Raw genomic sequence first — 25,458 nt, 5'->3', positions numbered from 1 at the left:
TTGTTTAGGCCGGATTTTCCTTTCACCTCATAATTTCCCAACAAATAGATAAAATTAGAAAAAAAGAGTTGAACCAAAAAAAAAAAAATGCTGGCTTGTTCCACCTTCAATCTCCGGGCCACAGCAACCGCGGCCAATCCCGATATCTCCGAGCCAGAACCCCAGCCCAAAGTTCGGAAACTGAAGGGCAGCCCACAGCTCAACAGATGGTACCGGGCACGAGCCTTAAGGTCGGGCCACAAACTGGAACGACCGAGCCACCGGACGGGAGCGCTTGAAGTGAACCACTTGGTTCAACGAGCTGGAGAGAGCCTGTCTTTGGAATCCACTGCAACGGTCAGTGACAGCGGTCATGAGGTGGAGGTAACAACATCGGTGAAGCCAATTTATATGGTATCTGATGGAACTGGGTGGACGGTGGAGCATTCCGTTAACGCGGCGTTGGGGCAATTCGAGCATTGCTTGGTGGACCGTGTGTGCCCCGTAAATACCCATCTTTTCTCAGGGGTATGTTTGTCTTTTCACTTAGTTTCATATCTTAACAGAATTTGTTTCAGTTACTAATGAATCCTACTAAAGTTTTGCCATATTTAAGGTTGTCTGCTTGTTTTGGGTTTATTTTTCCTTTTAAAGTAAGTACTAAATATAATAAAGAGTGAAAGTACTAACTTTTTTTTACTGTCTTTTAAAGTAAGTAAAAAAAATTGCATATTTTGTTCTAGTTGTTATTCAAGTTTATTTATTTGTAATGAAATTTGAATTTTTTTTAATGTTTGAAAAATATTAGGTTGGGAGATTCTGATCATAAAAGTAGTGCCTTTTGGATTAATTCTTTGACAATGTGATATGCAATGTTCAGATTGACGATGTTGAGAGATTGATGGAGATTATAAAGCAGGCAGCCAAGGAAGGTGCAATGCTTGTTTACACTTTAGCCGATCCTTACATGGCAGAGTCCGCCAAGCAAGCTTGCAAATTGTGGGGTATGCCATCTACGGATATATTGGGTCCAATTACAGAGTCAATTGCCGCTCATTTGGGTGTCTCACCCTCCGGTCTTCCCCGGGGAGCTTCTGGGAGAAACTTTCCTCTTTCGGATGAATACTTTCGACGGATTGAAGCTGTTGAATTTACAATCAAGCAGGATGATGGGGCTCTACCCCAAAACTTGTGCAAGGCTGACATTGTTCTCACGGGTGTTTCTCGTACTGGGAAGACACCGTTATCAATTTATCTAGCACAGAAAGGATATAAAGTGGCAAATGTGCCTATTGTGAAGGGAGTGGCATTGCCAAAGGGACTTTTCGAGGTAGACCCTGAGAAGGTTTTTGGTTTGACTATTAATCCTTTGGTCTTGCAAACTATTAGAAAAGCAAGAGCTAAGAGTCTGGGCTTCAGCAAGGAAGCAAGGAGTAACTATTCAGAGATGGATTATGTGAGACAGGAGTTGGAGTTTGCTCGCAGGGTTTTTGCCCAAAATCCTGTCTGGCCAGTTATTGGTAAAGATAATTAACTGTTTTACTCTATTTTTGTTTTGTTCTCCCAACTCTTTTGATAGTTCAGAATGCAGATACTTAGAGCCCATATGTAAGTTTAATAGGAGAAAAATTATAGTAAAAATTGATATTCAAAAGTTAAAGATGTTTGACATGTTCAGCTGATGAAATCTTGGGCTCACCTAATGATACTTATGAGTGCAGAAGTGACAGAAAAAGCAATTGAAGAAACTGCTGCTGTTATATTGAGGCTCTACCATGATCGGAAGCACAAGTGTTCAATGCCAGGAATCTCAAAACGTTACTAATAAAGCAATGAGATGGCAAGTTCTTTGTTTTCAGGTATGCTGGACAGCTGGAGTCTGAGGTTGCTGCCTCATAGTTACAGAGAATTACTTCGTAACTCAGATGGTGAATGGTTGGGAAAACAAGGTGAAATATAGCAAGTGTATATGTTTCTTCTTTCCATCTCGAGTATCAGTATTTCACTGATTATGAACTTCAGTAACTACTAGTGTATTACAGCCACATAGTTTGCTTACGCAGTTTTTCTTCCTTTGTCTTAGTTGAACATCTAAAGGTTGGCCAAAAGAAAAAACATCTTAAGATTCTCGTAAAGTAGCGGCTATGTATTTGTTACACGTGGTTATAAACTCCAATGGTTTATCTAAAGTGACTACTTAACTTCATCATCTCCAAAACCTCATATATTGGTTTTGTGGAGGTAATTTAGTACCAGAATTATTGAGTGGTAGATCTAACTTTTCTTTAATCATCTATTATTATTATTATTATTATTATTATTTGGGTTTCTTTGCCTCTGTATTGTACCCCAAGGCTGCTTGTGTCTGATTTTATCCATGATTGAGGCATCAATCCATATTTTCTAGGTGATCTTGATTTCCATACCTCCAGAGGTTTTCATCAGCTATGACTACACTGGTTTTTGAACTTCAGTTTGCTGAAATGCCTTTATGAAGTTTGTTTTATTCCTATATTTGAGAAGGTTATTAGTGATTTTGTTGGGTTCTGTATCGTAATACGTTAAGTTGTCTTATACTGTCACATGTTTCATGTGGTTGAGACGGACTGTTTCTGTGTCAATGAATCTAAACAAAGGATTTTCTTTTTTGTTTATACAGTGAATGGCATTTAGGTAAAGGGGGTCTATTCATGGTACCCACTATAGATAATCTTCGAAAGAGTGGTGAGAGATTCCTAATTGAGTGAAGAGGTGGCCTAGGGTGGCTGCATGATTCAAAAATATGATAAGCCAAAGAGCAGTGGAAAGGGATTGATATTGCGGAGAGACCATCAGAACATTGGTCATATGGTGTCCTACTTAAATAAATTATTAACCCACAAACAGTTTTGTTGCTTTAGATGGAAAACCTTAGTTCAAGTTCTTCATTGTTGATTTTAGAATCGATGCTTATCTGGTTTAGCTGTGTTTTAAAAGAAAAAAAAAATCATTGGTGGCTTAGTAGTTAGTAGGTCAGGCTAAGTTACTAGGTTAGTTTGGGGGAGAGAGAGAGAGAGAGAGAGAGGAGGCATACACCCACCTCCCTTACTTGGAAAATTTGTCCAAAAAACAGTTTTTTTTTTTTTATCTGGTGCTGATGATAACGATTGAAAGTTTGAATGTGTGATCGAGGTATTTGGAATCAGTTTCAGCAGTACAAGTCATCAATTATGATTTTCTCAGGAAAGATTGTACCCTGGGATCAGGTGTGGCTTCAAGGAACTGAAACAATTAAACAATGCATGCTGCAGCTTTTCTCGATAGTCAATGTCATAGATAGCTTAGCTGTTGTGCAAATTGCCTGTAATTCCGTTTTGTTTGTTGCCTCGATGTTCGAACCGCATGATGCATCTGGTTTTACCTCTATTTTACTGCTTGAAATCGCTCAGCACACGAAACCTGGCATTGTATCTGTATCAGAAATTAGGGTTCGTTTGGAGGGGAGAGTGATCAATTTGAATGAGATTGAAATAATAAAAAAGATGAATTAATTATTACAACGATAAAATTAAAATGAATAATTGGATATATATTTAAGTGTAAAAAAAATATAGTGATGAAGTGAATTATAGTAAAAATATAAAATGATCATTCAAAATATTATATTAAAATTTGTATATAAATAAAATTTGTACAAAATTAATAAATAATTAAAGTTATTAAATTATTTTTATGTCAAATAAAAATTGTGTTAATAAATGACTGAAAATTAATAAAAATATAATAATATATCAAATAATTTAAAAATATGATACTAATATATTTAAATAAATTGAAACTTAACAAAGTCATATTCAATTATATATTTTTTGTATTATTAATTATTTTTTATGATATAAATATAAATTTTTATTTATTATATTAAATTAACAAAGTTATTTAAAAACTTTTCAATAAAAAATCAAAAATGAAAAAAATTAACAAGAAAGAAAAAGTTAAGTGGAAGGATATTTTCGTCCTTTTGTTATAATTTCAAGGATAAAAAAGAAAGCAAAAGTTTATTAGGAAAAAAAATGTAATGGGCAGTTAGTTTTTCCTCTGGACGTTTAAGGTTCAATATAAAAATTGTTCTAGTGCAGTGAAAACATGCAAGTGTCGTTACGCAAATGGCTAAATGGATGGCCAGTCCTTTAGGGAAGAACCGCGCTCCGCTGGTGGCAACTGACCATCCAAATTAGACCTTTGTTAACTTCCAACTGAAGTATGACTGCGTGAGTGGGTGTTAGGCCTATTCGAGTGCTGTGTTAACCAACCCTACGAGCCTTTAGAAAAGAACACTTTTATCACCCGAAGCCCACGCTTTGGTCCGAAAAGAGTAGGAAGCTTCGAGTGCGCATGCTTATGTGCAAATATACAAATACTTTAGTGCCCTGTAAATCTCATAGCTATGATTTTTCCTTTGCTCGCTCACGTGAAAGCCACCGAGCGAAAAGCACTTGATGTTAGATTGCCAGAAAAGGAAACTGAAGAGAAGGTATGGCGAAGGAAAAAGAAAAGATGGGGCACAAAAGTAACTTCTGATCCTCCATTTCATCTGCATCGACTGTGGAGATAAACAACAAAGCATAAAAATGCATAAAAATGTAATCTATCAACTTTTTTTTTTTTTATCTCTTCCATACATATATATATATATATATATATATATATATAATTAAAAAGGGAAGATTCCATCTCTTTGTCACAGTGGAGTATGCCTTTGTCCTCATCTCCAAAATTTCTCTAAGATGCCTCAAAAAGTTGATAACTGCTAAATTTTAAGTCATCTTACTGGGAGGGTTGATTTGCTTTTGCCGTCCTCTGGCCCAATTTGTCTTCCTTTTGATCTTTCTTTTTGTTCTTCACTACCTGGATAATTCTCAATTTCTCATCAAAAGAAGACATTTCTTGTAAAAAAGAGCCTCACTAACAACCACTCGCATCCATTTCTTTTTGTCACGCATTGAACTCCCATGTGTGTGCTATATTTCAACATATTTTAATCAGAGCAATAAGTTGGTGAGTATCGTTCCAGCTACTAATCTAAAGCATTCTCATCTCCATTCATTTTGCTTACTGACAAAGTGAAATATATCAGCAAAATTGTGCCCATGCTCGACCTGTCAAAAGAGGAAAATTTTCACCCCCAATATATTGAATTGCTAAGATTTTGTATCTTTGCAAGTGAACCTCCAATTGGCTGCAACTTACAATGTGGCAAAGAACATGAGAATCCTCCTGGGATCTAGTAGCCATGGTGGAGGAGACCGCCTGAAACTATTTCTCCTTAAACTGAATCTGCTGTCAGTGGCAGCAGCGATATTGCCAGTTGTAATGGTGATCTGATGATGAACTTGTGGGTTGCTGGCATAATCGGTGGACCCTACAGCCACCGCCGTGGGCTTTTCAAGCGTGCTAGACCCTAGCAGAGTAGTTGCACAATTCAATAATTCCATGCCTAAATCTCACAAATAAAATATGTAAATTAACAGGCATTTTACCCTAAAATTTCCAACAATACATGAGAACATACGTCCAGGAGAAGAACATCAACAAAAAGGACGATACTCTTGGAATCTGAACTTTGCACCAATTTATTAGACACCCAGCAGAACTCAAATTCAGTTACTGCCCTCTTCTTTGTTAAATGAGAACTACTGAATAACAGCCCTGTATTTAACAAGTTAAATTCAAGCCTGGCATGTGTGCCAGCACATACTAAAAAACCAAACCTTCTCGAGAATCTTAGTAGTAAATTAATTGATATATTATAGCCTAATAATAACAAAATCAACTGTATAATTGTCGAGCAAAGGGGGTGTAAGCCCATTGGTCCTGGTCGTTGATGGAAAATAGTGTATTAAACTACAATATGGCAAACAGCAAATATGTCCAAATCTTAATTTATTCTAACTATTATTAGTCTGTCCTACATATGCAATTATGCAACAACACCCTCTCTCACAACAGGGGCCAAAGGTCCATATGTGTCAAGAAAATTGAAGCATTAAACTTGGGAAAAACTTATAACATCCGAGCCAAACTGTTCCCATTCATTTTTCCAGGAAAATTTTTCCTGGGAAAAGTTGGAGTTAAGAGTTTAAAAAACAGCAAATGGTAAATTGACAATGCAATTAGTATAATCAAAGCAATTAATGTTCATTTGTGGAGAAAAAGTTTGTACCTCTGTATGAGGGGTTAGTGGCGGCCACAGAATCTCTATCATCGAGAGTGGAACTAGAATTAGAATTAACACAATTGGGAGTAATAATCTTCTTGTCGCCTCGCTGAGACCCTTTGCGTGAAAGGCTTCGCTGCAACTTTTTTTTTTAATTAACAGAAGAAAAACAAAAAAAAAAAAAAATCATATATAACAACAACAATAAAAAAAAAAAAAAAAGAAAAGAAAATGGTGATATTTTTTATATATTGAGATGACCGCAAAGTCATGGGCAGGTTGTTAATGTGGTATCTCAAAAGGTTTTTCTTTAGCTTCAAAAATTCATGAAAATTTCAGCAAAACAAGCATTTATACTCTTTCTTGTTGTAAAAAAGTAGAATTTCAAACATGCATGAACTGGATGCTTGAGCTATGAACACGTGTCATTCAAAAAATATAGCATATTTGAAATTATCCCAAAAAAAGAAGGAAACTTACAGTGATTCTTGAATTTGGATTTATTTCTTTACTGGTTCCTCCATGAGAGAAACTTTCCATGTCAATAACAAAGCTATCGGGTTTATAGTTTGTGTATTGAAATCCATTAATATGATCCGAAACTGAAATTTTTTGTGAGGATGTCTTCTCTTCTGACCCACAACCATCGTAGGAAGATGCCGAATCCTATCACCAAATCAGGAACCCAACAAGACAGAGTCAGAGGTACAAAAACAAAGACCGAACATCCCTTAACTTGAAATTAAGATCAAAATTTTAAGGAATTTTATTAGAAATAGAACGATAGATGATGATGATAAAAACCAATTAAACAGTTACAAGAAAAACGAAAAAAGGAAATAAAATATTGGGGAAAAAACCCAGAGATACTCTGCTTACCAACTTTCGATTTTCCGTCATGTCCTTCATTTTCTCGGGAAAGTGAAGCAAAGATTAATAAAAACAATAAAGGAAGAGCCAAAAGTAAGAAGAGATGGAATTAGGACTCTATAGAGCGTCAACAATTGCGTATCAAATGGGCACTCTTGATCAACCACCTGATTGGAAGAGAAAAGAAAAAAAAGAAAAGAGGGACGCCCAAATCCTTCTTTAGAAGTCAAAAACTTCCAAGATTTTCTAACACCAATAGACTATTCTTAAAATCAAACATATGTCGTGATTTACAAACAAGGCTTTAAAGAAACACTATTAAAGAGGAAGAGAACAGAACAAAGAGTTGTCTTAGTTAAAAGGACTGGTGCTTTAACTGATATCTGGTGCAAATGAACTGACTCTGTAACGACGTTGGAAAGTACCCTCAAGTTGGCAAGAGAGATTTTGTTTCAACTTTTGTGAAAGCAAATGAAATGGGAATTTGGTTAAGAAGAAGAAGAAAATCTAATCAAGCGTGCAGATTTTCCCTTTTTTTTGTTTTTTCTTTGAGAAGAGTGAAAAAAACAAGAAACAAAATTTGGAATCGCAGAGGCTTTAGTTTTGAAAAACACAAGCAGTATGATGTGAAAATCATTATCTTTACGGTAATTAAGTCACCTTTTTATAAAGGAGTCTCCGTTCGGATAAAAAAATTGTAAGAGTGCGATTGGTAGGGAAGATTTTACAAATTTTTTAAAAAATTTTAATGATGAGTATTTATTTTTTACATTAAATTTAAAATAATTTGATTACAGACAAAATATTAAATTTTTAATAGTATAAAAAAATTAGAATAAAAAATTTAACTTTTCATGTGATATTTTAAGATTATGAAAAAAAATTGACTTATTTTTAAATTTGATTTGAATAAATAATTTATCATATACGTTATCTTTTTTAAAAGTAAATTTAAAATTTAATTTTAATTTTTTAAAAATTTATCTTATTTTAAATTTAATTTTAATATATAATAATTAAAAATATTTATAAAAAAAAATCTTAATTGATATCAATTAAAATGTTTCTTTTTATAAGCCTCTTAATTATTATCAATTAAAGTATTTTTTCTTATAAGTATCTTATTGATATTAATTAAAGCGATTTTTCTTGCAAACACTTTGTTCGATAAATGATTTTTTAAAATTTTTACAAAAACAAATAAAGTGTTTTATTTTTTAACAAATCCCTTATTTGATTTTTTTCTAACATATTTATAAAAAAAATAAAGCGTCCAGCTCTTTCAAACACTGTAATTGATTTTTTTATATTTAAATACAATAATTATGGTTTGATATCTAGTTAAATACCATAATTTGGTATATTTAATTAAAAAATTAAAATTTTCTTTTTTTTTTATTGCTAAAGGTATCATTTGAAGTTTAAGTTTATTTATTAAAACAAAATAAAATGTTATATACAGCTTATTAAGAAGATTATAATAATTATATATGAATTAATAAACTAAGATTTTTTCAAACCAAATGAATTAATCTAATTAAGGGATGTTCTGAAAATAAATCTAAACCACATGTATCAAATTTTCCTCTAAAATTCAAGATTTTACGAACCATTCGGCCCTAAAAGTAAAATTTTAAATTTTAGATTTGTTAAATTTTATTTAGAAATTAAAAAATTATTTATCTTTTTAGTAATTAAGCAATTATTTTTAAATATAAGTATCCGCATACAATATTGTATAAAGTGAAGAACTAATTAACTTTCCTTCTTACACTTTATAAATAATATATATAACTAAAATTCCAGGGCAATTTTCCTAAAAAAAAAATAAATTCTTGTGCAAGTTTTTAAGTACACATAATATGTAATTAATAATATATATAAGTGCCTTAAAAAGTGATCTAATTCCCATCAAAAGGATAAAAAGTTTTATCATCGAGATAAATATATAAAATTAATAATAATTAATATTATTTATTTAATATGTGAATTAAAAATTTATTTTATTTTAAAATTTAATTATTTTATATTATAATTTAATTATTTTTAAATTAATATTTATTGTAATAAATTCAAAAATAATTGATGTGTTTTTTTTTTTTAATTTTTTAATGTTTTATTATATAATATAATTTTTTGTTTTTCTTTTGTTGTGATTTTAATATGGATTAGTTTCATTTTTTAATTCAAATATTTTTTTACAAAATTTATATTAAAAAAATTAATTTATTTATCAATAAGTATATTTGTTTATAAATAAATAAATTTGTTAATTTAATTGTATTTTATTATAAAATAAATAAAATAATACTAATATTTTACTAATTATTATCTTTAAATAATATTGAAATCATTAACTTATATATTTATTATAATATATATACATGGTTATTTTTATATTTTCAAACAAAATGATATTTGATTTTAATAATACTAAATACAATAATTTTTAATTTTTAAGAATTAATTATTATTAATTAAATAAAGTGATTCCATATTACAAGTGATTAGATCACCTCAGTAATAAGATTATCTTGATAATAAAATTATCGTGATGATCTTGAAATGATATAAAACACTACCTAAGTGATCATATAAGCATTGATAATTTATTTTATAAAAGATACTGCAGTTTGTAAATCAAGGAAGAGATTGTACACATGGAAATAATCTCTTTTATTTGCTTTTACTTTTAAATAATATTTTGTACGAGATGATCAATCAAAACAATTATAAAAATTTTCATATAATGATTAGATTATCATATTTGGTAATCTCTATGTCTGACGAATCCAAGGATCAAGCTAGCAACTAGGTCCATTGGATCAATTGTGAGAGATTAAGGTCTTGCTATGCTAGATCTCTCTTAGTAGTCATATGTGACGATGATTTTAAATTATTGAAAGTGATCGTATCATTACTTTAGAAAGTGATTTAATTTTTATTAAAAGAGGTAAGAAATTTTTGTTATCAAGTAATATATAAAATTAATAATAATCAATATTACTTATTTAATATATAAAATAAAAACATCTTTCTTTTCACAATTAATTGTAATTATTTTATATTATAAATTTTTATATTTTCAAACTAATATTCAATGTAATAAGTTCAAAATATAATTTGTGTGATTTTTTTTATTTTTTATTTATATATAATATAATTTTTTTATTTTTAATATAATAGTATTATTTTTTAATTCAAATATTTTTTTACATAAATTACAGTATAAAAACTAATTTATCTATCAATAAATATACTTTAAATTAATAATTTAATTATATTCTGTGATATACTGAGAAAGAACTAAATATTTAATCCATATATATTCATGAAAGGATGACTGTGGTTATGATGATCTGAATATATCAGAAATGCAAAGAAAAAAAAAAGAACATATAGTTTTTAGCTATTACATAAGAAATGTAATGATATTTATTTATCCACTAATCGATATTTTTATTATCTGGAAGTATAAATTGTAAATTTAATTAATGATCTTGTGCCTATGAATAGAGTAAAGAAAATATTGACAAAATAGTTTTTTTTTAAAAAAAATTCGTTTAATTATTCGTTTAATTCGTTTAAAATTCATAATATTTTTATTTTTTTCAAAGAAGAGGATTATTGCTTCCATATTGAACGAATGAAAAAAAATTTTTTTTGGAGCTGGGCCCTTAAAATTGTTAGTTGCAAGGCCTTACCCTCTGCAAAATTCGAGTTTACACTGGCTGTGTGTCGTAGTCTTAAAGTAAAGTAATCAATTTCACATAGGTTATATACTAAAAATGATTTTAGAATATATACGTTCACGTCACTTTTAGTGAGGTATTTAAAAAAAAAAATCATGAGAACCAATGAGACTAAAGCGAAAAAAACTTTCATAAGTTGATATGAATTATAAAATTTAATATTATAATAAATTTTGAAGTATTAATAAGACTTTCGTTGAATTGAAAAAAGATGTAATCATGTTCTTGTTAGATTAAAAAAAATATGTAGTTATGAATCTTATATTAATTTTATATAAAAATTAATTTTAAAATATAAATATTCATATTTTTTTAATTTATAAAATAATTTTTATAAAATAAAATTATGAAAAGATAAAATCGTAAAACTCAACAGAATCGAAAGTATTTTTTATAAAATAAAATCATAAAATTTAACAAAATTAAATCAAACATTATCTTATAAGTCAACGTGAATTGTAATGCTGTAGCTGACAGCATAAGTAGGACTAGGATATTCTTGATGCATGCGTGACAAAATATCCATGTCGGAGTGAGAGCTGCCTATTATGACCTTAAATTTAAAGATTGTCCATTGTTCATTGTACATTTAATTGGTTGAACAATAATTTTCCATTGCCTATAATTTTATGATCTATTTTTATCATAAATACATGGAATATGGAGACTACCTTCAATTGAAATACCCAGCAATCCATATAAAATTGCATCAATTTCTTCTTTTTCGGATGATCGATTCAAACCTTGCGCCGTGACTGGAGGGAAAAGAGCATGCAGAAACAGCAGAATACGCGTAAAGACCTCGTGTTTTTCAGAATCACAGGCTCCTCTAGCTGGAACCACCGAATGGAAATTTAAAATATTAGTATTTGATACAAATGTCTTATTATTTGATATTTCCATAAAATATTAGTATTAACCATCAAATTTAAAATTAATTGATAATAGGTAAAAAAGATCATTTTTAAACAATTAATTACCTTTTAGCATATATGAGATTAGCATGTGACAAACTAATGAAGAGCATAAAACAGGAAGAATAGAACAAACCTAACTCTATATCATGTTAAACATATAATTTATATCAAAAGATAAAAAGTGAATATTTAATTTGAATATAAAATTATAAAAAATTTATAACCTATGTGAAATAATGCCATTTAAGTTTTAACAATCGGAATAATTGATTAATAATAATATAGACAATGAAGTAGAAAAGTTTGGCCCATAATTATCAATGGAACAGCACATATCGTGGAGGCAGTGTTTCTGGCGGTGGAGATAGGTGCTGCTGGCTCATGTATTTTCCACTATCAAATAATTTTAGTGCTTAATTAATGACCATGTTTTTTGGTAACCTCAATAACTAATGGTTTAGCCAACAAAGTTTATAAATAAATAATGCTATAAAGCATAGAACATTATCTACATAAACAATTAGCCCAAAAAACAGAGGCATTAATGGTTCTAATACAATATTACTAATGGCCCTTTTCATCATATGATTCTATCAGAAAATTTTTTTTGGTCAATCTTATGAGAAATATTTCGCTTTATTATATTGAAGCTTCAAAATTGATTCGTAGGAAACATGCTCCCACGCTTCCAAGAGGAAAAAAAAAAAAAAGAGAATAAAAATATCCCAGCAAGTTTTGGTAATTGCAAGGCTCGCCAAGAGAATTTTAAAACATTAAAGAGAGTCATATTTCTTTGTAAGTAATTTTTTTTAATAAACAAGAGAGCCATATGTGTTTTTTTATATTATTTTTTAATTAATTTTAATATATTTTACAAAAAATATGTGTTATTTTAATCATTACGTTGATGAAATTTAATAATTTTATTTACGATAAATGAAAATAATTTTTCGTTCTTTAATTTATAAGTTACTTATGTGAATGGGAAAAAGAACCTTTGACTTTGAGCAAACTTACAACGGAGATTCAACAATGGAATTTCTTTGTTTACATGTGAGGTTAGTTGCATTGGGTGTGAAACTAGTTTTCTAGGACTTGTAGCCTCGAATTGACAACACTAAAAAATATTAAATGGTATTCGTGGGAATGAAAATTGAAAGGGACTTTATGTTGCTCTTTGAGGCTTCAATTTTAGGTAAAAAAAAAAAGGACATTCTCATAGGGAAAGGCTGTGGAATTGAGCTGTTTCTTTTTTGGCTATAACTGTACAAAATCAAAAGTTGCAGCTGCGCTCTGGCAAGACTTTACCCGGCAAGCAGCTTAAGAATCTTAATTGCTGGAGGGCACATAGCTCTAATTATTAGGTACAGTCTCTGACTTAAACCTAGAATTAAAGCCTAGGGAGCTTTTTGTCACGTGAAATGAAGCAGCATGTTTGCTATTTGCTCAAGTCTGAACCAAGCTTGGGACCAGCCCGTTGCCATTTACAATTTTTCATCAATATATTTGTCTCCAAAAATTAAATTTCCTCGCATTTCATACTAAGTATGTTTAAGTCATGAAATGGGCGCCCTTCATATTTCAGTTCCAAACAAAGAAAGGATGACTCTACGATTTTCTTATGGCAAAAATATTTGTGTTTTGCAAACTTTTCTTGTTTTATTTTCGGTCCCCCTCTTTCTTGCAATATTTATCATTGATGATGGACAAAGAAAAGCAAAGAGTAAAGCAATGTATTTTGTGTAGAATAAGGGAACAAAATCGGAGCCAAAAATTAAAAGATGTCTGTCCTGCACTGCCACTAGGTTGAAGTAGTACAATAAGACTATGATCATATTTGACACAAAAAGGAGAGATACTCTCTATCATCCATCTTATAGACATCAAATTTTATTTAAGTTTATTGGATTAAAATTTTAAGTTAATTAATTAAATACATTAATAATAAAAAATTAAAAAATTAATTAATTAAAAAAAAAGTGACAAAAAACAAAGTGTTGATGCCTGGCACCAATCACCCTATAGCCTCTTATCATCACCTTACTGTCACCCTACAACCACCCCTACAACTTACCCTAGCCACATCTACAACCGCCCAAATCCCTAACTCCTTAAAGCCAAAGCTTTTTTCCCTTTCAACTCTCATGGAAAAAACACCAAATTCAAACACATCAAAAACCCAAAATTCATTGGCATCGTAGTTCGAGCCTCAACCCTCGTCAAACCTAGTGTCATACACCCACCCCTTGTGCTCGAAACCACCACGCCAGCACCCAATGAACCCTGATTATCATTTCCCCACAATACCTATAAGAAAACAAAAAAAAATTCACAAAAAAAAATTAAAATAGTCCTCACCGTAAGGAAGAAACCAACGCCAAAGAGGTACTTGCAAAATAAAAAAATACATTAGTTTTGGTTTATAAAAAAAAGAAAGAAAATAGAAAATTTAAGTCCCGATCTACGCTGATCAAGGTCGTTTCCAGTAAAAAGAAGATCGAATCTGAAAAGAGGGTATCGAAGAGAGTTTTTTAAAGAATTTTGGCATTTTTCGACCATTGACAATTGTCAGTGGTAACCCAGGCGACGATCGACGTGGTGGTGCAGGTGGCCCGACGTTGATGCCTATAGAGGCCTTGGAGCTTTCTTTGGAGCTTTGAATTATTTTCTGGCAGAAATGATAGAATGAACTGAAAAAAAAATTTGGTTTTATATAGAAAGCCAAAGCCCAAAATGACATTGTCTCAAGATCCTAGGATTCGTGCATTGACCCGCGTCTCGACCCAGGGTCCGCGCAAACTGATTTGTTGACCCGTTCCCTTAACAGCCTCTGACCAATTCAGTTAAATCGAATCAGACCGAATCGAACCGTTGACCGATCGTCCAAACTATCGAACTGTTGATTGGACGCAGAACCACTTGAACCGTCGAATCGACGTTGATCGGATCGTTGGCTGAACCAGTTCTGGTAAATTTTTTCTTCATTTTTATATATATTATTTATATTATTTTGGTTTTATTATTATTATTTAAGCCTGTTTAATACCTCTAAATTTGTTAGAATAAACATTCTTTATTTTACAATAATAATTGATAATAACAACAACAATAATAAAAAATGATTTCAAATTTTTGGCATATTTTTCTTTGTTAATAATAACCTAAATGTTAAATAGAAAATTATAAAATGATTATAAAATAAATTAGTGATAAGAAACTTTTTTCTATTTAGATATTAGAAGGAATTTAATCATGCTCTAAATAATGATAATTTCACCTAGATACTGAAAAATTATTATTATAAAAAATATTAAATAAATTAATAATATTTTAATAATAAATTTTCATTAAAAAGAATTTTTTTAAAAAATAGTTTTAAAAAATTATAAAAATTAAACATGCTCTGAAAGTTTACTTAAATGTTGAAGATTTTTAGAGATGTTTATTTTTTTTATTTTAAATAAAACCCTAAATTTCAAAATCCTAAACCCTCTAAACCTTAAAAATGAAACCCTAAACCCTCCAAACCCTGAAACAAAATCCTAAACCTTCCAAACCCTAAAAATGAAACCCTAAACCTTATAAACCTTAAAAACGAAACCTAAAATCCAAAACTGAAAATGAAATCTTAAACCCTCTAAACCTTAAAAATGAAACCCTAAACCTTTCAAACCCTAAAAATGAAACCCTAAACCCTTCAAACCCTAAAAATGAAATATTAAACCCTAAAATCAAAGTACTAAACCCTAAAACCTCAAACCCTAAAATTGAAACCTCAAACCTCAAACCTTAAAATCGAAATCTTAAAACCTCAAAACTCTAAAATCGAAACCTTAAACCCTCCAAACCCAAAAATAAAAAACCTAATTTCCAAACCCTAAATCAAAACCTAAACTTTCCAAACCCTAAAATTTAAGCCCTAAAACACCTAAAACTCGAACTAATACCCAAAATTCAAATATTCAAAATCTGAAACCTTATCCTTTAAAACCTCGACCTAAGCTCTAACCAAGACCATTATAAAATCTTAAGGACATGTATAAAAATTTCACTCGAAATAATTTGTTCTCAAATACCACATAGATGATGGGGTATTTAAGAAACTTTATTTCATCAAGTTTTCATGCTAGTCCTTAATTTGCTTTAACCATGGGATTAATAATTAATTAATAATAAAAATATACTAAAAAAATGAGATCTTAAATATGAATAATTACACCTAAGCTTCCCCTAGATGTTGGAGAGTCAAAGTGGTCTCATTATATTTAATAATTCAATTTCAAATTTGCATTCCATTATCATACGCACCATCTATTGGCTCACATGCATTTATTTGTTATTGTTTGCATTTGTTTGTCTTTAATTTTTGCTTACTATATGATAATACCATAATTTACTTTTTCACACAAAATGTTTTTTCTTTACTTTTAAAATTGTGATATTATAAAATAAAATAAAAATGACATTCTAAAGGAAATAATTCTTGGTGCTACCTAAATATTGGAAAGTCACCAACAATCATTTCTTGTGAGGAGTGTTATTTTCATTTTAAGAGATATTGTATTAAATCTCAAGTGAAAAGAGTTATCTTAAATTATGCTTAGATGTTGGAGAATTTTAAAATAATTTTTTAACTTCAAGATTTTCTCAATATTTCTAAATAAAAAATTTTAGCAAAAAATAGTTTTTTAAATGAAGAAAATTAGTATTAAATTTCAAATCGAAACCATTTCATCCAATACCGAAAATAACGTATGATTAATTGGTACCAATTCATGGGCGTTGTGAGGGTGCTAATCCTTCTCCGCACGTAATCGATTCTTGGATCCAACCTGATTTTCTTGGATCAAAATTTATCTTTTTGATAAACTTTAAACCCATTTTTATAGTTTTATTAAAAAACTTTTTTTTTGGTGATCAATCACAGCCTAAAAAAGATTGATGGCGACTCTTTCATTTTTTTTATTTTAAAATCTTTTATGTTTGACAGTCTCAAAACTTTTACGACAGCTTGGCGACTCTACTAGGGATCTTTGAGAGTCAGGCTAAAATTTTAATTATGCGCTATTAATAGTTGTTGAATTTAATTGGTTTTATTTGATATTTAATTTAATTCCCTTTATTTTTCAAAATATATATACATACAAGTTAATAAATAAAATAAATTGTATGTTAGTTATTATTTTATTTTGATTATGTGTTTAGGATTTTATTTATGTTATTTTAATGAATACATTACTTTGCACACACCTTGTATATTCACTTGTATGCATGAGCTTTAGATCCGGGCTTCATCTTTTTAGAAGGAAGTGAAGTAGCTACGCTCTCGTGAGGTGATAACCTCTGTATTTGCTAGTGAAAAACTTTTACTTAAATTGAACACTTTTCGTTCATAGCCTGTAATGGGTGAGGATCTGGGTGTCTTACTAGTCCAGTATGGACGTCAGTGAGGAACAATTTGAAAACTTTTAGATAAACAAATCCTCACTTAGCATATAGTAAACCTTAGGGGACCAGTATTCGACAGAGCATTACTCTCTTGTAGAAATAAGAGAAAAACACTTTCTTAAAGATTTTTTTTTTCTTTGGACATGTATTTCATTCCTTTGGTAATTATCCAAAATTTAAATTTTCATAAAATATTTTAGAATAAAATGAATTATTTTTAGCATTATCCTACAAGCAAAAAAAAAAAAAAAAAAGAAAGGCAATAAAACATTTTCAAAGATTAAAGGGTTTTTTCAAATTCTTTGTTTATTGGCCAAATAAAGATTAATTTTCAAGTCCTAGTTATTCTGTGTCAAAAAGGTGTTTTTCATTCTCAATTTTTTTTTTTTCATTTTTCACATTTTCATTTGGTCTTTGATGTACCCCATCCCATTATCATGATAATAAGATAATACATGCATTGCATCTTATCCATATCAATGGATAGTACATGCATCTCATGTTATGCACATGTTGATAAATAGTATATACCTTCCATACACATTTTAATAGGTAGTGCCCACATTCCATTTCATTATATATTTAAAAGTAGTGTCAGTTTCATTAGGTTGGCATAACACAAGCATTGCATTCCATGAAAAATATAATGTGCATTTGATAGGTTCATGCATTCCATACAAGTATGTTGCATTAGTCATAAGTATACATATTATTCTTCATGTAAGTATGTTATTGCATTTCATGCATATGGGTTCATGAATAGTAAGGTCTTATGGAACATACATTACATTTCATAGCCCACCATCCCTATAACATAACATTACATTCCTTGCATACATATTCATGGTTAACAAAAATTTTCATTTGGGTCTTTGTACATATAAAAATCTATTATCATAGGCATATATGCATTTCATGACATTTTTTAGTCATCATATTCATGAATTCATAATCATACTTTGTGTGTCATATAATTTAGAAATTGTTTTTGTAGTATTCATTCAATAAGGGTAATAATCTAGAATTTTTGGTTTAAGTCCTGAAATAAAATGTCTATCTTAGTGGTGACGAAAATGAGAGATCAATTGAAAGTAAATATTAGTGTTTTGGAGTTGAATCAAGAGGAATTATGGCTTAAGCTTTGAAAAATAAAACAACAGATGACTTAATTGATAGAAATGGTTAAAGATAGTGGTGGGGTTAGGTTTGTTGCTCTTCAAGGATTGTTGTCACTTTTGATTCCATTAAGCCAAAACCAACCGGCTCCTATTAGCTCCAGCATTTTTCCAGAGCATATTAAGGCATTGGGTGATTTGAACAGTAATAAAAGTTTAGGCGAACTTAAGAGAGGAATGGGTGAAACAGTCATGCAAATGATTGAGCTCAAAAGTTTAATTTTCAAGAAGGAGTCACCTAACTTCAACCAACCCTCACCAGTTATCTCGAGTCCAAACCCACATTTAAGTCATTCTCATGACCACTTTCAACCTCCTTTCCAAGCACCTAGGATTAGGCCCTTAAATTTTATGTAACCTCTGAGAATTTCACACTTAAAGCCATTTCTACCACCTTATATTTCATAATCGTTTGTTCAACATGTTATCCTATCACCACTTTCATAGCATAATATTCGACCTATAGTTTTTCAATTCACTTCAAGACCAAATTTACTACTATTTTTTCAGCAAAGCAAACCAACCATAAGATAAAAAAACTCTGACAACATAAAAAAAAAACCCTTGTTGATCCAATACCTATGTTCTACATAAAGTTATACCCATTACTCTTAAAAAATTATCTCATTGTCTTTATCCTTTCTGAACCTTGCAAACGACCTTTTCTCAAATGGTATTACCCCAGTACTTAATGTGAATACCATCTTGGTGTTATGGGCCATGCTCTGAAAGATTGCATAGCTTTGAAACATAAGGTACATGGACTGATAAAAGTTAGATATTTAGGTTTTGACGTTAAAATGAAGCCAGTTATTCATAAGAACCTTTCATTGATCTATGCCAAGATAGTAGACAGTGCTACAAGCAACAGTAAGGTTAGCCTTGATGATGAATAAAATGTAAAAGTTTTAAATAAAAGGGTTATCTTTTTCAGCAATCATAATAAGCTATTTTTGGATTTTTTAGATGAGACAATAGGGAGTGAGAGCGGATCTTACACTTTTTGACCTTAACCATAGAATGGTTCATAATGTGTAAACTTGAAACTTTTGAGAATGAATGAAAACTTTTTTAACCTGAACTTTCTATGAATTGATGCCTTTTTTTTTTTTTTTTAATAATGGTGTGCCTAAAAGAGTGTGAGAAAGAATGATAGTTGCAAATATGCCTTTACCAAATTTTTGAGGTGGAAGAAATATCTTTAGATAACCCACCCTGAATATAGGATAGAGCTTAAGTTTCCCTTCAATAATAATAACAAAATCTAACTTGCATATCATGCATCATTTGTTTGAATTCATTGCTTTTCATGCTAGCTAAGGATAATGAATGGTAATTGTAAATATACTTTCGTCAAACCTTTGAAGCAAAAAAAAAAAAAAATTTATAATAGAATTCATACCATACATTTTTGACTTCTGGTAATTAATAAAATGTTCAAAGATAACTATCCTAAGAAATAAGATCGATTAAGTCTGCGTATTTATAGCACTCAAGCCAGTATTAGAATCATGAAAAATAAAAATGCAAGTCAGATGGATAGAGTAGAAAATGCCCAAAGAGAGATCAAAGAAATAGTCACAGGAATGCAACAGAACATGGACAAACAGTTGGTAGAATTAAAACAAATGTTAGTAGAGTTGACATAAGAAAAATGAATTGTTGAAACACATGGGGCAAATGAGGAAACAGTTATTGAGACAACATTATATCCATTTGAGTTCATATATGTTCAAGACCACCATATACCATAAGCACATCTAACAACTCATCAACCCTATACTTGCCCTTTTGCCAAGTTGTCATTAGTTTAGACAAATGTTAATCTCAAGCCTACTCGTTACGACTCCATTGCTGTGCCTAATGTGGATGATCTTAAAGAATTAAAGAAATTAAAAAAGATGTCAGATCCATCAAGAGATACAATAATGAAGGATAAATATGATTTGTGAAAAAAAAGACTGAAAGTAGTTGAAGGCCATGATATGTACCTGAGTGTTAATGCTAATGAGCTTACTTTAGTACCTGATCTTGTTATTTCGATAAAGTTTAAAGCCCCAGATTTTGAGAAGTATGATAGGATAAAATGCCCTTTAACATACATTACTATGTACTATTGAAAGATGATAGGTCACACCCATAATGATAAGTTATTGATCCATTACTTTTAAGATAGTTTCACTAGGTCTGTAGTAAGATGGTATACTTAGTTAGATCAAAATAAGATTTGCTTTTAGAATGATTTGGCTAGAGATTTTCTAGCATAATATAAGCATGTTAAAGATATAGTGCCAGATAGGTTATCCCTACAGAACATGAAGAAAAAGTCAACTAAAACTTTCAAAAAATATGCACATAGATAAAGAGACATAGCAGCCCAAGTACAACCACCCTTGTTAGAGAAAAAAATCGTTGTTTTGTTTGTCAATTCTTTGAACGCTCCCTATTATGAAAAAATGATTGGGATGTCTCCAAAAACTTTTCTGACATGGTGATTTCTGGAAAAATTATAAAAAATACAATAAAGAATGGCATGATTAAATTAAAAGACATGACAGATGTTGAAAAAAGAAGTATATAAAAAAAGAATGAAAGAAAGGTGCAAGCAGTCATAATGGAAGGGCATCTACCCAATAGTTTTACCTTGTACAATCTATATCCATCTCATCAGCCTCGTCACCTTGTCATAGGTGGTATATCTCAGAACCCATATTTTTGCCAACCAAGCCAGCATTTGGGGTTTTTTAGCAAATTTTCATCCTTAAATGATTATTCATGATTTTGTCCTTATATTTGAACCTAACATCTAACTAACAAAAGTCGAAAGAAACGAAAGAGTGATTGAGAAAAACTGTTAATCCTTGTTTCTCACCTCTTACCTTTACTAATAGAAGGTTGGTATCTCATTTATGTGCCTTTAAAAATAACACTAAATCTATCAGTAAAAAGTTATGATCCTAATAGCAAATGTGATTGTCATATGAAGGCAATTGGTCATTCAACTGAAAAATACAGACAGCTGAAAAAAGGTTGAAGATCTTATCAAGAGTGGTATTCTGACTTCAAAAGTTAACCCCATTCAATTACCAAATATGTGGAGTTGAGATGAAGAAAGAGGTCTCGAGTTTTGAAAAATTAAGATAAGATAATTTTTTTTTGAATCTTTTTACTATTTATGTATGACATATGCATGGTGTTCCTATGAGTTATTTAACTTATTTTGGAAGAATTGAATACTTTGGATCTTTTTCATGAAAATTTCTCATGCATTTGTTTGAATAAAAAATCCCATATAAGTAACTTAAAAAAAAAAAAAACAAAAAAACAAAAAAAAAGAGGAAAAAAAGAAAAATGGGTTTTCTTTTGTAATAAAAATGAAAGGATTCTTGAAAGAAATTGTGATTACTATTAGGAAAAAGTGCATAAATTACCTTCACACCTTTTCAAATACTTTTATGCCTCTAATCACTTAAATGATTGGACTTATCAACCATAACCCTTTAAGGATTGTGAGTTTGAATTCATATTTTAAAGGTTCTATAACTTTTCTTGGGCAAAAAATGAAAGAGGTTAATTTTGAAAGTTCATTTTGAATTTCAAAAATCAAATACGCTTTCAAATTTTTAATTGATAATTCAATGTGTGTCAAAATTTTGCTATAACCATAGACATAAAAATACCTAAACCTTATTTTTTAAGTAACCCTTATTTCGTGTCTTAAAGCACATTGATTAAAAAAATACTCTTTTTTTGCCTAGGACAATTTGTTTCATACCTTTATACTTTTTCTCTTTCGTTCACCAAGAAAATAAAAAAATTAGAGCCTAAAGAGCCTTTTTGAAATATGTGATCGATCCTATACGACTTGATCATCATTAGAACCTTGAGTGGAAAACAAAATGGGGCATCATAAAAAAAAATAAAAAAAGCAAAAAAAAGGTAAAAAAACATAAAAAAAAACAAAAAAACCAAAAAGACATCTTCAATTATTTGCTCTTCTAACCAAGTGATCATGTTGAAATAATGAATGTCCATCTTTCTCTATCCTTCTCGTACATAAAAATTATTCATTTGCTATTCATTTGAGCCTACTAAATTTTTATTCCAAAATAAACCCTAGCCAAGGATCATCATTTAAATTGAGGGCAAAATAAGGATATATTCAAGATCAATTTCAAAAAAAGTATCCAATATTGAAAGCGTCTAACATGCCTTTCAAAGATGAAAGTTCGGGACAAAAAGTGAATAATGCTTCAATTAGAATCTCAAGAATTCAAGAGAGAGAACAACCAAAGATGAAGTTAGGCATTTTCAAGGAAAAATAAATAAACCTTAGAGATAAGAATCTGAAGCTTTAGTTAGAATTAAAAAAAACAAAAAAAAAACAAAAAAAGCAAAAAAAAAAAAAGAGCATGTACCTTGAAAATAAGAATTTAGGGCAAAAAAAAGTGAATAAAATTGTTGAATCTAAAGCTAGATATTTTTTTTTTTTAAAAAAAGAAAGCCAAAGAAAGAACGCCAGAGAATGCTTCTTAGGATCCTTGGCCTAATTACCCTGAATAACATATTTTGAGCTTATTTATCTTTTTTTTTTAGAACCTCAAACTTTGACCTACATTACATTCCCTGAAAGTCTATTCTAATCAAAGATGGACACTTGGATTAAAGAACAATGTCCTTAAATTTTTTGAATTCTTTATTGATAAAAAATATAGCTTTAAGGTGAAAACTTCAAAAGGGCAATTTAGAGCTAAAATCATTCTTGAGGCCCCAAATTGAATTTCAGAGTTTCAAAGTTCTATCCAGAATAAAAAAAATTCTCAATGCAAAACCTTTGAAAAGATCAATACCCATTGAAAACTTTACATTTTATCAAAAAAATAAAATGGAAAACCAACTTCTTTCTCTTTCCTAATCTTATTCAAAAAGTAATAACTAGTTTTGACACACATTGAAGTATCACGTTTTTAAGAAAACAAAAGTGTTTTAGAAAATTATCTCTTTCGTCAGCCCAAGAGAAACTCTTGAACCATTGTCGAGCTTTCCATAAGATTATGCCCCATCCACAAGTATTTCAAATAGTAATCATTAATTTTCAAGAGATTCGAAAGTCTTAATTTTTAATTTTTTCATTTGATTGGGAAGATACTTTATGTGGGGTAGTTTTTTGATCACTTTTAAAAATTTTAAAGATTATTTGAGCATTTTGTACATAATACTGGGATCATTTTTTTTCATGAAAATGAAACATTAAAATTTTGAACAGAGATTTAAAAAAAAAAAAAGGCAAAAAGGGTTTTCATATTTGCATCGCTTGCATCATTAGAAAAACATTTGACCTGCAAATAAAAAAAATACAAAAAAGACATTCATAGTTGCATCACTTGCCTGTGCATCATTAAAAGGGCATTTGCATTTGTATCGTTTACATTTGCATCACAAGAAAGATATTCGTATTTGTATCACATATATTTGCACTTATATAACACATTTGCATTCACACCATAAGAAAAATTTGCATGTGTACCATGGCATCTGCATCCTAAAAAAAAGATATTTGTAGAGGCATTTACATGAAAAGAACATTACCATTGTCAAATGTATTTGCATCAAGTATTCGCATTCTTGCATTTGTATTGGCATTTGCATTTATATCAACATTTCCATTAGCATCATTTGATGAAAATAGATATTTGCATCATGATTGCATTTATCAAGTTTGATTAGGGAATGCCATTTTCAATTTTAAAATTTTAAAGTTTCATGGCCTTTGATTGGGAGGAGCATTCAAAGATTTTAAAATTTGCAAAACCTCCGTGCATAATCTTTAAGGCCTCCAAGCATAATTTTGTTTCGCGATATTATTCTGATTGATTCTTTATTTTTTAACTTACGGTATTATCTCGATCGATTATGAAAGACCTCCAAGTATGATTTCTAAGACCTCTGGGCATAATTTTGATTCGTAGTGTTATCCCGATCGATTCTTTATTTTTTGACTTATGGTATTTTTTCAGTCGATTCTATAAGATCTTCAGGTATAAGCTTTAAGACCTCCGGACATAATTTCGATTCGAAGTATTATCCTGATTGATTTTTTATTTTTTGACTTACGGTGTTATCTCAATCGATTCTGTAAGACCTTCGAGCATAATTTTTAAAGACCTCTGGGCATAATTTTGATTTGCAGTATTATCCTGATCGATTTTTTATTTTTTGGCTTGTGGTATTGTCCCGATCGATTTGTAAGATCTCTTAACATGATTTATAAGATCTCTAGGTATAATCTTTAAGACCTTTGAGTATAATTTCAATTTACAGTATTATCCCGATCGATTCTTTATTTTTTGACTTACGGTGTCGTCCCAATCGATTCTATAAGACCTTTGGGCATAATTTTGATTCACGATGTTATCTCAATTGATTCTTTATTTTTTAACTTGCGGTGTTATCTCAGTCGATTCTATAAGACCTCCGGGCATAATCTTTAAGACCTTTGGGCATAATTTCTATTCATGGTGTTATTCTGATCGATTCTTTATTTTTTGACTTATGGTATTGTCCCGGTTGATTCTGTAAGACCTTTGGGTATGATTTTTAATACCTCCAGGCATAATCTTTAAGACCTTTAGGTATAATTACAATTTACGATGTTATCCCAATCGATTCTTTATTTTTTGATTTACGGTATTGTCCCAGTCGATTCTGTAAAATCTTCGAGCATGATTTTTAAGACTTTTGGACATAATCTTTAAGACCTCCGAACGTAATTTTGATTTATGGTGTTGTCCTGATCGATTCTTTATTTCTAGACTCATGGTGTTATCCCTGTCGATTCTTTAATTTCGACTCATGGTGCTGTCTTGGTTGATTCTCTATCTCTCAACTCATAGGGTTGTCTAAGTCGATTCTTTATCTTTTGACTTATGATGTTGTCCTAGTCGATTCGTTACTTTTCAACTTGTGGTGTTGTCCCGATCAATTCTTTATTTTTTGACTTACGGTGTTGTTTGAGTCAATACTTTAATTTTGACTTATGATTTTGTCTCGATCGATTCTTTATCTTTCGACTTACGGTGTTGTCCCAGTCGATTCTTTATTTCTTGACTTGTAATATTGTT

The 25,458-nt window shown here is 30.2% G+C and overlaps 2 protein-coding genes across 4 annotated transcripts; one reads left to right on the top strand and one right to left on the bottom strand.

Moving 5' to 3' along the window:
* The first annotated feature begins 40 nt into the window (after positions 1-40).
* LOC111318795 (PPDK regulatory protein) lies at positions 41-2,202 on the top strand. Its single transcript, XM_022921662.2, has 3 exons — positions 41-507; positions 860-1,499; positions 1,701-2,202. Exons 1-3 carry the CDS (start codon positions 88-90, stop codon positions 1,802-1,804), a joined length of 1,164 nt encoding a protein of 387 aa, XP_022777397.1. The 5' UTR covers positions 41-87; the 3' UTR covers positions 1,805-2,202.
* Positions 2,203-4,652: 2,450 nt separating this feature from the next.
* Positions 4,653-7,677, bottom strand: LOC111318794 (uncharacterized). 3 transcript variants are annotated; one of them, XM_022921660.2, is made up of 5 exons: positions 7,055-7,670; positions 6,656-6,841; positions 6,182-6,317; positions 5,209-5,455; positions 4,653-5,117 (listed from the first exon to the last, which is right to left on the bottom strand). In XM_022921660.2, exons 1-5 carry the CDS (start codon positions 7,082-7,084, stop codon positions 5,036-5,038), a joined length of 681 nt encoding a protein of 226 aa, XP_022777395.1. In that variant the 5' UTR covers positions 7,085-7,670; the 3' UTR covers positions 4,653-5,035. The 3 variants fall into 3 exon arrangements, with proteins under 3 accessions (XP_022777395.1, XP_022777396.1, XP_089611984.1); XM_022921661.2 differs by having other exon boundaries at positions 5,209-5,419; positions 7,055-7,666; XM_089755858.1 differs by lacking the exon at positions 4,653-5,117 and having other exon boundaries at positions 5,344-5,667; positions 7,055-7,677.
* Between the last annotated feature and the right edge of the window lie 17,781 nt (positions 7,678-25,458).

This window comes from Durio zibethinus, chromosome 26, assembly GCF_047325235.1.
Source record: "Durio zibethinus cultivar Kanyao isolate XHJ-2024 chromosome 26, ASM4732523v1, whole genome shotgun sequence".
In the NCBI taxonomy this organism is placed as follows: domain Eukaryota; kingdom Viridiplantae; phylum Streptophyta; class Magnoliopsida; order Malvales; family Malvaceae; genus Durio; species Durio zibethinus.
This window is presented reverse-complemented; position numbering and strand designations above follow the sequence as displayed.